Genomic DNA, 13201 nt, shown 5'->3' on the forward strand with positions numbered 1-13201 from the left:
CTTGGATTAAAATATAACTGGCTATTAGAATAAACATTTTTATCAGAACTTTTAACACCATTTTTTTTACTATTATAATAAAAGACAGTTTATAGAGCAAGCTACAAAAGTAAACTGTGCATCTTGAGCATTGAGAGCTCGGGTATTATTCGGTGTACAAAGCGGAAAATCGTGTGAGATAAGATTCGACATTATAGCGGGACCTGTGAATGCACTATTACTGTGAGCACGGTACGATGATTTACTCTGAACACATGGGTCAGATTTAGAGATATTATACTATGTAAGTATAGTGTTATACATAGATACCCTGGTCTGTATACCTCATATTTATTTAATAGAGACTTTGCATTTAGTCGGTTAATATAGTTTTTAATACATTTTGAAGTTTTTTAAGTCAATCACACAAACAAGTTTTTAAAGTAATCACTTTTTAAATACTTACTTTATAATATCCCTCTTTTTCCTTCTGAGGTTGAAAATCTGTGTGTAAAGTAGCCCAGAAGCAACAGCCACTGTCTGCGGGTAGGATGTATATTGGCGTGATAATGGACCAGCGCTGCGGGGAGCTAATGAGAGTTCACGCTTTATTGGACAGAGCGATCTATGGACTGGTTTTTATTTTAAGTTACTAATCATGAAATTTTATTTTATTTCCTCTGTAATATAATAATATAATTATGTTCCTATTCAAGTTTTGCTACTCTTTTCAAATGTGATCATAAGATCTTTTGTCAAGATCTGTAAAAAACAAGGCTTGCAAGTAATGTCGACTTTTACGATAAATCTAACAATGGCTCCTACACTTCACTGACTTCACATAAACCTCATGAAAACAAAAAAAAAACAGAAAATGCAGTACTTAAGTATCTAATAGCAGCAACCTATCTTTAATTCTAATGACAAAACGAAAATGCGTTTTTAAACTATTAAGATATTTAAAAGTTTATGAAACCTAAATTTTTCACAACTAAATCGAGTCCACGCCATTCCCTGTCCTGCTCTAAGTGGCGCGGGCGGGTAAGCGGATCCATTGTTGTATTACAAATGTTCGGATGTCACCCGCGCGACGTGGGAACCGCCCCGTGTGCACAGAGCTTTATCTACGTGTTTGTGGACGTGAAATACTATACTTTACTGGTGTTTTGTAGTATTATAGCTAGCACTTTCATGTTTAAAAGAAAACTGAAATTGTTCAAATTTACAAAAGGCCAGTGAAATTAAGTCAAACTTTCAATCTTAAGTAGTTTTCGCATAGCTACACCAATAGCAAAGGGTTTTTTTCCATGGGAACAAAAGAAATCTACTTCTTTTCAAAATTTCATTAACCCTACTTCTTTAAAATCTTATAGGGAAGCCGATATGAATCGTGGTGTAAGGACCCTTCGCCAGTGATAGCTACTAATTACCTACCTATATTTATATTTATTAGCTTACATTTCTTGTAGGTAATTTCAATTCGGATAAAGATTATTATACCTTTAGGGCGAGGCCCCAATGTTGCGGTGCAGTGCAGTCATTCTGACATGACTGATCCTGAAAAATATACCTGCCTATGGAAAATAAAGCAGGGTGGCTACTTAGTAATGGGGCCTTGCCCTAAGGGTACTTATATTTTTTCGAATAGAAATAACTTATAGAGGAACAGTACCCACTTTATTTTCTTTAAACATACTTACTTTAATATTTTGAATCTGTCCTCCACATTCATGTTTTTTTTATATATTTAAAGTTATACTTAGTCATAACTTTTGCATCTTTCTGTTGAGGTGCGAAATATAAAATTGAAAAATAAGTCCATTTCATAGGGGCTCTGTCAATGAGAAGGGGAAAATCCTCTAATTTGATACTGTCCCAGGTACCTCATTAAAACATATATTAGGAGTAAAATATGAATAAAAAAAAACAACAATATATCGAATTTGTGTTTTATTTGATGAAAATTGTAATTCATAAACTTTACAATACAATAAAACTATGTACAATGCGCCGCGCGCGAGCTTCCCCTATGTACAGCGGCGATGCGTGTCTGTGCACAATTTACACTAAAATCTTTTATAATAATTCATTATAATTACAAAATGTGATAGATTTGCGTTAGTGAACGTCTAAAGGTAATCGCGAAGCAAAGTCATCGCATCTTGCAGCCGGTGCATCACCGACGCTTCTCTACACTCGATACTTCAGCACTGGCACATCTCTACACCACACATGTCAGCACCGACGTATCTCTACACGCCACACGCCAGTACCGACGCATCTCTACACTCGATACTTCAGCACAGACGCATCTCTACAACCCACACGCCAGTACCGATTCATCTCTACACTCCATGCGAAAGCACCGACGCATATCTACCCTCGATACTTCAGCACCGAAGCATCTCTACACTTCACACTTCCGCAGCAGACACGGTGCACATTCGTACGCATAAAGTTCTAGGTATCAGCTTACACTAATCAATATCACAAAACTGAATTAAATACACAAAAAATATGTGATTTTCGTTCCTATTCACCTAAAAGACAGCTTATGTATAAAAGGCGTGTTTTATGTTCTATTATTTTGTAATATAATCTATTTGGATTTATATTTAATATTTATTTTAAATAATGAATTCATAAATATTATATATAACTGGTAAACTTTTTAACAAGGAACACAATTTGATTCTTATATATTAGATATAATGTGTAATAAAATACGTAATATTATTTTGTGAATGGTTAACAAGAAATTAAACATTAAATCGCAAACTTACTAGAACCACATCTAAAGGTGGGTATATATTTTTCACTATTTATCTCACTAATGTCTTTTCGTGCCTCTTATAATCTACTAAGTACGCCTAGTGTATTAGTGTCTTTAGGTACGATGTCTCCGCATAGGAAATATAAAAGATTCATAAATAGTAGACTAAAATAGATGACCACCCCTAGTAAAACACTTCGATCCTGAGAGATAGATGAGCTGAGGAGTGAAATTGTATGATATAAGTAATATAACCTATCACACAAATTAGCATTATTCAGATAATTTACGAAAAGCTCAAAGGTTCTATTTATATTTTTACTAGGGTTAGTAACCAATATTTTTAGTTGACTATAAGTAATTAATCACTAATAACCCAATGCGAAAACATTGCATCGCAAAACGCCTTATCGCATTACTATAGTCCCAATATAATTGAAAGTGAATCAGTCTAAACAATAAATTTTAAATGTTAGCATAATTATGATTACAATAATATGAATTACCTTAATTGTTTATTTGACTAGGTATAAACTAAGTTGCGATTTAAGGGTCTCTTCACACTAGCGTTAGCTGTGATACTTAGTAAAACATGTTTCTTTTTCTATATTTTCCGTAACATTTCAGTCAACATACTATAAGTAGGTCAATAACTAGCTGATAAGACGATTTTAAGAAGAATTTATGGTAAATTGATTTCATTGCATGGGAATACACATTTGGGCTTTAGCATCTCTTGAACGGTACGAATCTCATTACTTTAATAGTGGAAAACTGAGTTCATGTTTTATGCTGTGAGAAATTAAAATACGATATAGAACTGAAAATGCATATAAGTAGTTACATAATTTATTAAAATTATTTTATTATGATATAAAAAATACTGATAATAATGAGAGCCGTATTAAACTTTTCTTATTTCTTTAAAATTCTCGAATAATTTACCTAATTACTAAGCCTCCAAGCTAGACTGAAGATGACCCTCACTTATACATTGTGGTACCTGAGACACGACGAATAAGGTGTATTTTAACCTTACACCCGGTCTGAGTTTTGATGTAAACTCAGATACCGCAATGAACTACATAAACAAAAGTCAACAAGCAAAGCATTGACCCTTATTTAATTAAATATAAATCATTTTGCTCTGAGCCGTCGTTGGGACTCATTCTACTCGTAGTTATTGTTTTTATGGTACAGCATTAATTATATGGTACATTTTCAATTAATTTATACTGTCCAGCTAGCCTAGCACGGACTGCAAGCGCTCACGTCTTGACGTGACAAAAGTTCGCCGTCGCGATCGCTCTCAAGGCCGCGCGATGTGAGTGAGTGCGATGAAAAACTTTTGTCACGTCTTGATGTGCGCGTCTTGCGCTCTGTGCTACTAGCCTAGTTAGTACTAAAACCAATTATATACTTAGGACAGGACCATAATGCCTATGATACTAAGATTCCATGGATGGAGGCAGATTTTGATGCCAAGACAGACGATATATCTGAGATTGCACAGAAAGTACACCTTATATTCTGGTTAAGTATGTGCTAGCATTTGCTAACTTGGTTTTCTGACATGATGCTTACAAGAGATTTTATTTTTTATTAAAGTGAATCTTTTGTTTTGGATGTTTCTTGGGGCAGTCTGTTTTGAGATTTCAACATGACGAAGCATGATTGCTAAAAGTACATAATATATATTTGGTTCTAATCCTTGTATCCTCACACACCACTTAATTATTCTTACATTTAACACGTTACATTAATTTTCTCTCATTTTCGGCAAAGCTTAACGTCTTATGGTTAATGACAGTTATACGTATTCAAGAAATATATTTTTATATGCATGTTATAGTTTTTGGACAAACATAAAATAGGTTTAAGCGCACGCTTGGTGTGTAAATCTTATTACTTATGTTGCATTATAATTTATATCTAAATTATTTTCTCATACACATAATTAAATGTAGGTAAGTGTTACAGTGAAAACTCGGATCAAAATATACAAAAAAGTATACACATTAGGGGAGCCAAATATATTAATAATTAATTAAACATAAGTATGTACAGTTTAGGATTAAAGGTACCTTATAAGAGTATTTCAATGCAGTCGGTGGCATAGTGGGTCGAGTTATTTCCACTGTCCGGAAAAATACAAATTAGGATATTATAGTAGAGAGATGGGTAAGGTACAAACTTACAGATGTTACAAATGTATCTCACATGCACATTAAGTATATTATTTTATAACTATAAATTTAATAAAACATTATAATAGTAAAAATAACATAATTTTATAAATCATTCTCCAAGGTAAACAAATTATGCAAATAAGAAATACGGAACATGATTCTTCGTTTTTGCAAACGACTTAGAAATTAATTTATTATTACTCAACAATTTAGATACAATTTTGGATAAAATATCATATTTTCCATAGAGCAGCAATATAGAACTTTGAGTCCATTTAGAAAACTCTAGTATATAAACAATACAAAATATTAAAGCCAGAGCAACAATAGATAGATGTAAATATAGATAGATTTTAGTTCTTTTACGGCGTATAGCGTATCTTATAAAGCGAATGATATGTAATTTTTTCTTACACTTAAAGTTGTAGGTATTAAAAAACTTTGCAAGTTAACGTAGTATCACTTTGTGTTCAATAGTTTTAAGGAAATGGTCGAAGAGCTCGAAAACAATATTTTCATTTACTTATTTATATCGAGTTTACTGTACAGAGTCTGCAAGTTTTAGCTTAATTAATAGGTAATGATGCTAATAGCATGTCATATATTATTTTGATTGAAAAGAAAATACTTTTGAAGGAAAAATATATGATTTCAGTAACCTTTGTACGTTTTTGATTCATCATTTAAGTAGAAAAAAAAAACACAGCCGTTAATTTTCCTTGCAAATAGGCGTGTCCTTACTTTTAAATTTTATTCAAATAAATAATATTTCCATTACCATTGTTGGTCCGCGGTTCACTAATAAGCAAAAGGCATTTAAATTTAGTTAGTAAAGCGGATATTTTTTAATTTATAGCTATTACAAATATCGAGCTAATTTTATTTAATTTTTTGACATAAAATACTTTTTTATATTAACCGTGTCTCACTTTTTGCTAACTATAAATGAGTTTATTTCAATACCTTATATAACCCTACAAAATATAAAGCTTACTAAGTAAATAATTGTATTTATTCAAGATGGACACATTTTATTAATGATGTTTAGAAACTTAACAGGTACAATGGTTTATTATATCGAATGTGTATTCCCTAAAACTCTCATAGTAATATTATAATGCAAACAACATCGATTTTTAAGCTCATAACTCATAATGGTACTAATCCAATTTTCAACAAATATTTTGTTTGTCTTCGTAAACGTTCAACATTGCGTATTTTACAGTTACAACAATATCGAGTGAAATTTCCATTAATCTATTTTTACACAATAATAATTAAATTGAGCTTGATATACAATCCGAACCAAACCACACAAAACATATTGCTATTCTTGTGATTTCTCTCATAATCATAGTGATATCAAAGTGGCCAGTTATACCCAAAACAACGAAATATAAAATCTATAAAACAATAATAATGTAACAGTAAGTAAAACTCTCGCTTGAAGCAGTTACAGCCTTTATAATGATTTATTATAATATCACAACGAACGTGTAATGTGAATCTATCTAATAGCTAATCGTGATGAAATCTAATAAATATAAAAGTTCTCATGATCTTAATTATTCGTTCCGTAACCTACCGCAATAAAGTACATTTGGACTGTCTTTAGGTTTGAAATAGATTTCTACACCATTTAGTAACGATTAAAATCCCACTGTACCTAGTAACAGACACATCCTTACATTCTCAATATTAATACAAAAAACTTTCGTCTAAGTATTTTGTTCCCTCAATAGATAATCCTTATCCTAATGTTCGATAATCTTAAATCAACCGATGATGTTTCACCGAAAACTATTTCAAAACCCGTAGATAACTTGTATACACATCTCCTTAAAATATTACAATCGACGCATATCTTAAAAGTAGTGAAAGCGACAAATTGCAATCGAATGCTCAACGCGTTTCTAGTCTACGTAACTTTTTATCAAATTGCGTTATGAACTTGTAGAAACTGTCGAATGAGTAAAAGTCTTTGTAGTGGATTCACTGGCAGCCGTCGGCGCCGAAGTTGGACTGAGCGCTGGAGCCGCCGGGGGGACATTAAGAGAAGGCTTTGTAGTGGATGAAGAAGAAGATGAGGAACACGGCGTACGCGGTGGGGAAGGTGATACGCGCAATCACGTCGATGGTCTTCGCCACGCGGATGGGGTGCGGCGGCTCTTTCTTGCGCACCTGGACGAAACACGGCTGCAAGATATTAATCGGCGAATGAATGATGAAACTACATACAATGGTAGCTCTACTAGGGCCAATTCTGTAGTCATTCTGAAAAGACTTAGGCCGTATACAGAAAAAAAGCTGGAAATTTCATTCTTTACCGAACCAGCGCTGATAAGCGCGGGAAAAATATCCAAAGTAACGTAAGTGCTAATAAGTTTCCAGCTTTCTTTTTATACATATACGGCCATAACCTTGATGTGACCGAATTACTTAAAAATACAATGACTAATAAATTTGAATTAGGTAACAATGAAGATAATTTTGGCATCACTAATTTCGTATCAACAAGCTAAGCGAAGATGATGGTAGATGTTACTGTAGAAGTAGTAAATACAGCCAAGATGAATGTAGATGTAACTGTAGAAGTAGTAAAGGAGCTACTACCTCGGTGACCCCGCCATTGTTGGTGGTATGCGTGCAGGCGCCTGGCGGGCCGGCGCTGCACGCCGCGCAGTTCACCAGCTCTGCCGCGCCCGTGGAATCCCGCTTCTTATCCGCCTAAAAATACAATTACACAGAATTGTAGCTGACACTTTGCAAGAGTTAGATGAGCATGCGGATAAAACATCAACAGTGCAAGGACTATCAACGCTAGATGGAGTAAAAGTTGGTTTATAGGCAGTAAAATGCAAAAACTTAGAAGTTGATGGAAATGGAAAGAAATTAAACAATGGCATGGAACGATTTTCTCTGTGCTTGTTTGTAGATACAAATTTGAAGGTGAAAAAATAATGAATGAAGGAGCATACTTACAGGCTGTAGCGATCCGAAGCAGCATTAAATAAAAGTCATGCGTTAGTCTTTCATGAAATTAGTTCGGGTGGTGGTGACCTGGAGGGCGGAGAGAGCTGTGACGTCACTTACAGCACCACTAGTCTCCGGTTGCGGTGTTTCAGTTTCAGAAGTGGCCCAATGGTACAGAGCCATCGCCTCCTATGTAATTTTTAATCAATATGTTACAATACAACACTACCCAAAGTTTTCTTGTCATTTGTAAAACAACGTATTTCAAACAAAGCTTAGTGTAATCGCTCAAGTATACTTACAAATCTAGAATATCTTTTTTATACTAAAAGCTTTTGTTATACTTTGTTTTGCCTGCTAAGCTGTTTGAATCCCAGAATGCAGTGGGACTTACAGTGACATTAAAGTTTTATAACTTTCTCGCGTGTCTTGTAATGTGTTGAAGCAAGTTTCTTTGGTCTGTATGTTAGCAAAGCAGGTACATCTTTAACAGCAAGTTTTTAATTGTAAATGTGTTGTGTAGCGTGTATTTTCATTAAATAATATACAGCCTTTATGAGGCTTGGCACTTATAATCTAAAAGTTACTTGGACCAGACTTTCAATTTAAAATTATTTTAACTACCTATCTACAATTATAGTAGACTAAAAACTATACCTAGTGCATGCTTCATCAAGTGCATCCGTGCCATGGATGAGGATGTTTGACTGTTGCTGTCATATTTCTTTTCATTTCACAATTTGCTCAAAGCTGATGAAATTATTAATAATTTCACAGAAAATGATTTGGCCAAGAATACAAATATTCATACACCGGAAAAAACAAAAAATGGGGTTAAAAGAAATATGTCAGAGGGTTTGAGTATAATTAAGAATGTGCCAATGAATGCGGCGAACAGGGCTTACCAAGGGGCTGGCCAGAATAATGCCAATTCTGCTCAGAACTGCGGGTAGTCGCTGTGAACACATCACACACATAGTTGTTCACTCGTGACATGGACTACCGACGTGCTGGTGAACTCAGACTATATTGTTGTGGCCATAAATTGAACTTAGTAAAGTTCGCCTACTAAGGGAAGGGTCATACGGAACACAATTACATCTAGGTATACTCCAATGGCAAAGATGAAGTTGCTAGTAAACATAAAGTCCTTGATGATTAAAAGGTAGGGTGTAATAGGTTTGGTGTAAATACTTTGCTTTTAAGAGATAAATAATAATAAGCACATCTATTTACTTCTTTGCAATGCTTTCTGAAAACAAAATCATTTTAGATATAAAACCAATCAAGCAATAAATTTAGTATTTTCTTTAAATATATTATAAAAAATTATAATATGAACAAGCGGAGAATGTGGCCGCACAAAATAGTCTGCGTTTTTCCGATGAAATGGAATTTTGAATTTTTGATAAAGCCAGATACTTTAAAAAACTACCTGTAGTTAAAAATATCATAAGTATCATGCGATATTTAAATATTTTAAGATACACACACCATGCTTAATTTATCATAATTAATTGACACATCACAAACACGAACACGACACGTAAAGTTAATAAGAAAACAGTCGTTGATTGCATGCATGAGGTTACTGGAAGAGAAAACATTGCAAAGAGTAAATACAGCCAAGTGCTATCTTTAGATTTAAAAAGGGTATAAGGGTAACTTATAAAGTAAAATGAGGGTATATATTTACATGTAACATCTAAATTGGGAATCATATTAGGGTTCCTAGCCTCATTTAAAACAAATCACTAATATTAAGAATTCTGAATACACCGAATTTTAATCTAATGGGACATCAAATTAAAATAAATGAAAAGGTAGTTTCACACATCGATATACGTGGCAACACCAAAATAGACACTGACGAAGTGAAAGAACGAGAAGTAAGTGTAGAACATTACCTGGGTGACGGGGTTCTCGCCGGGCCGGTAGACCACGTTGTGGAGAGGGCGCTTCCTGCCGACGTAGTTCACGCACACGAACTCGAGCAGGGAGGCGTAGATGAAGCACATGCACACGCCGTCCCACACGTTCATGGCAGTCAGGTTGGACACCACGGGCAGCGTCGAGCGGAAACCGTTGGAAGTGGTGAAAAAGTTCAACATTGTTGTTACACCTGTATTGGAAGAGCTGGTATTAGAATCGGGAGATTGAAGTGAAGATATCGTCTTGGTGGTCCAGTGTGGATTGGTTTGAGACAACCAATACGATATCTTGAGTATGATTGATATTCATTTAGGTACTTTTTAACAATAAAAATATTTATGGCAATTCTTTGTAAAATTAACATGCGATTCAAAAAATTCTACTGAAGATGATGATTTCATACAAAGCGATTAAAAATGTACATAACTAAAGTTATTACTTTTAGGGACATAAATTCCCAGGATATTGAAAATTGCGTTAAATTTCATAATGAGTTTCAACTAACTAATATGAGACTAACCGATCATGACTCTAGCAGGCACTGCGTTCCACTCCAGCCAAAAAGTTATGAACGATGATGTCACCAAAATGATGCCAGGAATGAAAACTGTAGTGAAGTAAAATGATCGATCCCGTGTGAAGATGAGATCCACTTTTAGGCAGCTATAATTACCTAAAATACAAAGCAAATTCCAAAAATAATAAAATTAAACTAATTAATGCTAATAATTTAGATCTTCCGGCAAATGTGGGCTTTATTTACATTGCCGTTAAGAAAGCAAAACCTGTAGAAAAACATAAAACATACAGAGCGTGAGAATATTAACAGCCGCATAGAGTTAAACAGAACTAATTAAGTAGGGGATGCAGAACTAAAGCAGGCCGGATGCAGCAGCGGGCGCCGCCGGTTACCTATCATGGAGCGCGCGGGCACCGCGTTCCACTCCAGCCAGAACGTGATAAACGAGGAGGTCACTAATATAATTCCCGGAATAAAAACTGTGGTAAAGTAGAACGCTCGGTCCCTCGTGAAGATCAGATCCACCTTAAGACAGCTGTAGTTACCTGCGAAGGGACTCTCATTACAGTTTGTACACAAGCATTTATACGCAAACGAAACAGAAACCGTGAGTACCGTGAGCTGTTGTAGTTATGTCCAAAAGATTCAATGTGAGTTTTAAAACCTTGTAGGTACAACAATAAGATGTTTATATTCCAAGTAACTCCATTCAGTGGTCTTGTAAACATATTATAAAAATACTACATAAATAATGCTAGTGATACATACTTTATAAAAATTGTAGAACCTATATGTATGAGTAATGCGCGTTGGTTCAATATGTACCTCGTACCTTCAGTCGTTGTGACACTGTTTAGACAAAACCAAATTTTAAAACACGTGCAGGAAATCAAAAACTCACATGCAACAGTAACATTGAAAGTAATGATAATGATGTATATGATGGATTCGGTGGATATATGATTCAAAGTTTTTGTTTGACCTTTTTATAAACTTGTGATAATGTCGAGCATTGTAGTCATAGTAGTTCTTTAGTAGTTACATACCAATGACTTGTCTATTTCAACAACATCGCATTTACTCACACATAAGCTACGGATACAACGCAGTAAACGTCGATTACCGGACCTTGTACTGTAAGCAACCGGTAAAGTTCAAATACCTTGTTCCTCAAACCGTCTCTGGCAAAGATTACATGTCAGCTCTTCGTCTTCCTCGTAAAGTGAGTAACCCTCAGCTGCTTGCAAAGACGTTAATACTTGCTTATTTTTTGATGAATTATATTTTTTCATTTAAAATTTCATGTAAATACGTTGTCAATCCTCTAAGTTCAAAACTAGTCGTGCATTCAAAAATGATACCTAATCTAATAAACATAAAAAATCTAAAAATAAACAAGGCACTGGTTTTTTTCTAAATCTAAGACCAATCTAAATCATAAAAAACATACAAGCTTGCTACTCTATTTCGTATGTCGTCCAACAACAAATAAAGTCAAAAAATTTCAAAACCTTCAAATGAAACCAAGACCAAGCTGAAAAGAGTTAATTAGAATTTCAATATTAGAAAGCTCGATTCTTGTGCAAAGTATAAAGGATGTGCAGGTAACAAAGTAATTCCAACTTATAATAATTTGGTTAGGCCTGAGTCGGAGTTGTAGAGGAGTAATGTATTCGTTATCGGAGTAGATGGTGGAGCAAGCGATGTCGGTGGGCGGGTCAGGAGCGCGTGGTTACCTCGCCAGCTGGCCTTGATGGGGCAGGGGATGGTCTGGTTCTGGATGAGGTACGCGTTGAGCGTCGTCAGCGACGGCGACTTGCGCAGCGTGTCCTCGTCATTCTTCCACACGTACGTGATCGCCGACGACTCGTACGATACTGGAATTGACACAGTCATCGTGAAATTTACAAAACAATCAATTTCAGAGGCAAATATCGAATTGTATGGTCTAAAACTTTACACCTGCATAAGTTCAGACAATGACATAATACAAAATTAGTTTTTCAGTGTTTAAGGAAGAATAAAATTTACTTGATGAAAAACCCGCCAATTCTGGAATAAGATGTAAAGTAGAATTTAATACTTACTACTTTCTAAGGCAAATGAACACAATGGGTCATCAAATGGGAAAATGTTGAGTCGACCCTGACAACTCAGGATCAGGTGTCTTCTCATCAAGTAGTTGATGGTCCCGTTCCTGTAGATGCGCAACGCGAAGTGCATCGGGATAATCGGGTCCTGCGGATCGAACATGTAATAATAAACAAAGATCAGACTGGAAGAAACCATATCGTTAGAATTAAACTTATAAATTTGACTAAAGAATACCACACATGTAGTGCACAGTTTTATGTCATGTCTTCGATGACATTATTAAAATGAGTTCAATGGCAAAAGTTAATGACAATCTACGATTCAAATAAGCACACCATATAGATAAAACCAAACAAAACACTATCCAAATACTAATAAAAACTAAATAATTTTACAAAAAATATAAATAAGTATTCTTAGTCTTTGATCGCAAATCGAAAATCTAAAGTCAAATTTATAAATTCGCAAAAGTAGCATTCTAATGCAGTCCTCGTGATACTCTAGTGCGCAAAATCTTTGACTTAAAGCTGAGTTTAATTTGCGGTTCACAGTTCAACAAACTATATGTACAAGAAAATTATGCTTCAAGAAACATTGTATGTTATAAATACCCATGAATGTTGTGAAAACTCCTTCAAAGGAAAGCATGGTAGAAACAATTGAGTTTTACAAGTCAGACGGAGAATCTTTTGTTAAAATTAACAGGAAGTGAGTGTTTCATAACACCAATAGAATAACAAA

At 34.6% G+C, this 13201-nt stretch overlaps 1 protein-coding gene across 27 annotated transcripts in view; it reads right to left on the reverse strand.

Moving 5' to 3' along the window:
- Positions 1–4303: 4303 nt before the first annotated feature.
- The window catches only part of LOC105384426 (glutamate-gated chloride channel), a 91235-nt gene continuing 82337 nt past the window's right edge, over positions 4304–13201 (reverse strand). For 2 of the 27 annotated variants that reach the window (XM_038114149.2, XM_038113927.2), the window contains 11 exons: positions 13072–13092; positions 12454–12604; positions 12103–12243; positions 11529–11603; positions 10759–10911; positions 10367–10519; positions 9822–10036; positions 8820–8870; positions 8035–8103; positions 7555–7668; positions 4304–7137 (listed from right to left, as the gene is read on the reverse strand). In XM_038114149.2, coding sequence (XP_037970077.1) covers positions 6991–7137; positions 7555–7668; positions 8035–8103; positions 8820–8870; positions 9822–10036; positions 10367–10519; positions 10759–10911; positions 11529–11603; positions 12103–12243; positions 12454–12604; positions 13072–13092 — 1290 coding nt within the window. In that variant the 3' untranslated portion in view covers positions 4304–6990. Of the gene's footprint in view, positions 7138–7554; positions 7669–7923; positions 7927–8034; positions 8104–8819; positions 8871–9821; positions 10037–10366; positions 10520–10758; positions 10912–11528; positions 11604–12102; positions 12244–12453; positions 12605–13071; positions 13093–13201 lie in introns of all 27 variants that reach the window. The other 25 variants (XM_038114655.2, XM_038114356.2, XM_038114042.2 and 22 more) reach the window with 19 other exon arrangements.

The sequence above is a fragment of the Plutella xylostella genome, chromosome 9 (genome assembly GCF_932276165.1).
Source record: "Plutella xylostella chromosome 9, ilPluXylo3.1, whole genome shotgun sequence".
NCBI classification, from domain to species: domain Eukaryota; kingdom Metazoa; phylum Arthropoda; class Insecta; order Lepidoptera; family Plutellidae; genus Plutella; species Plutella xylostella.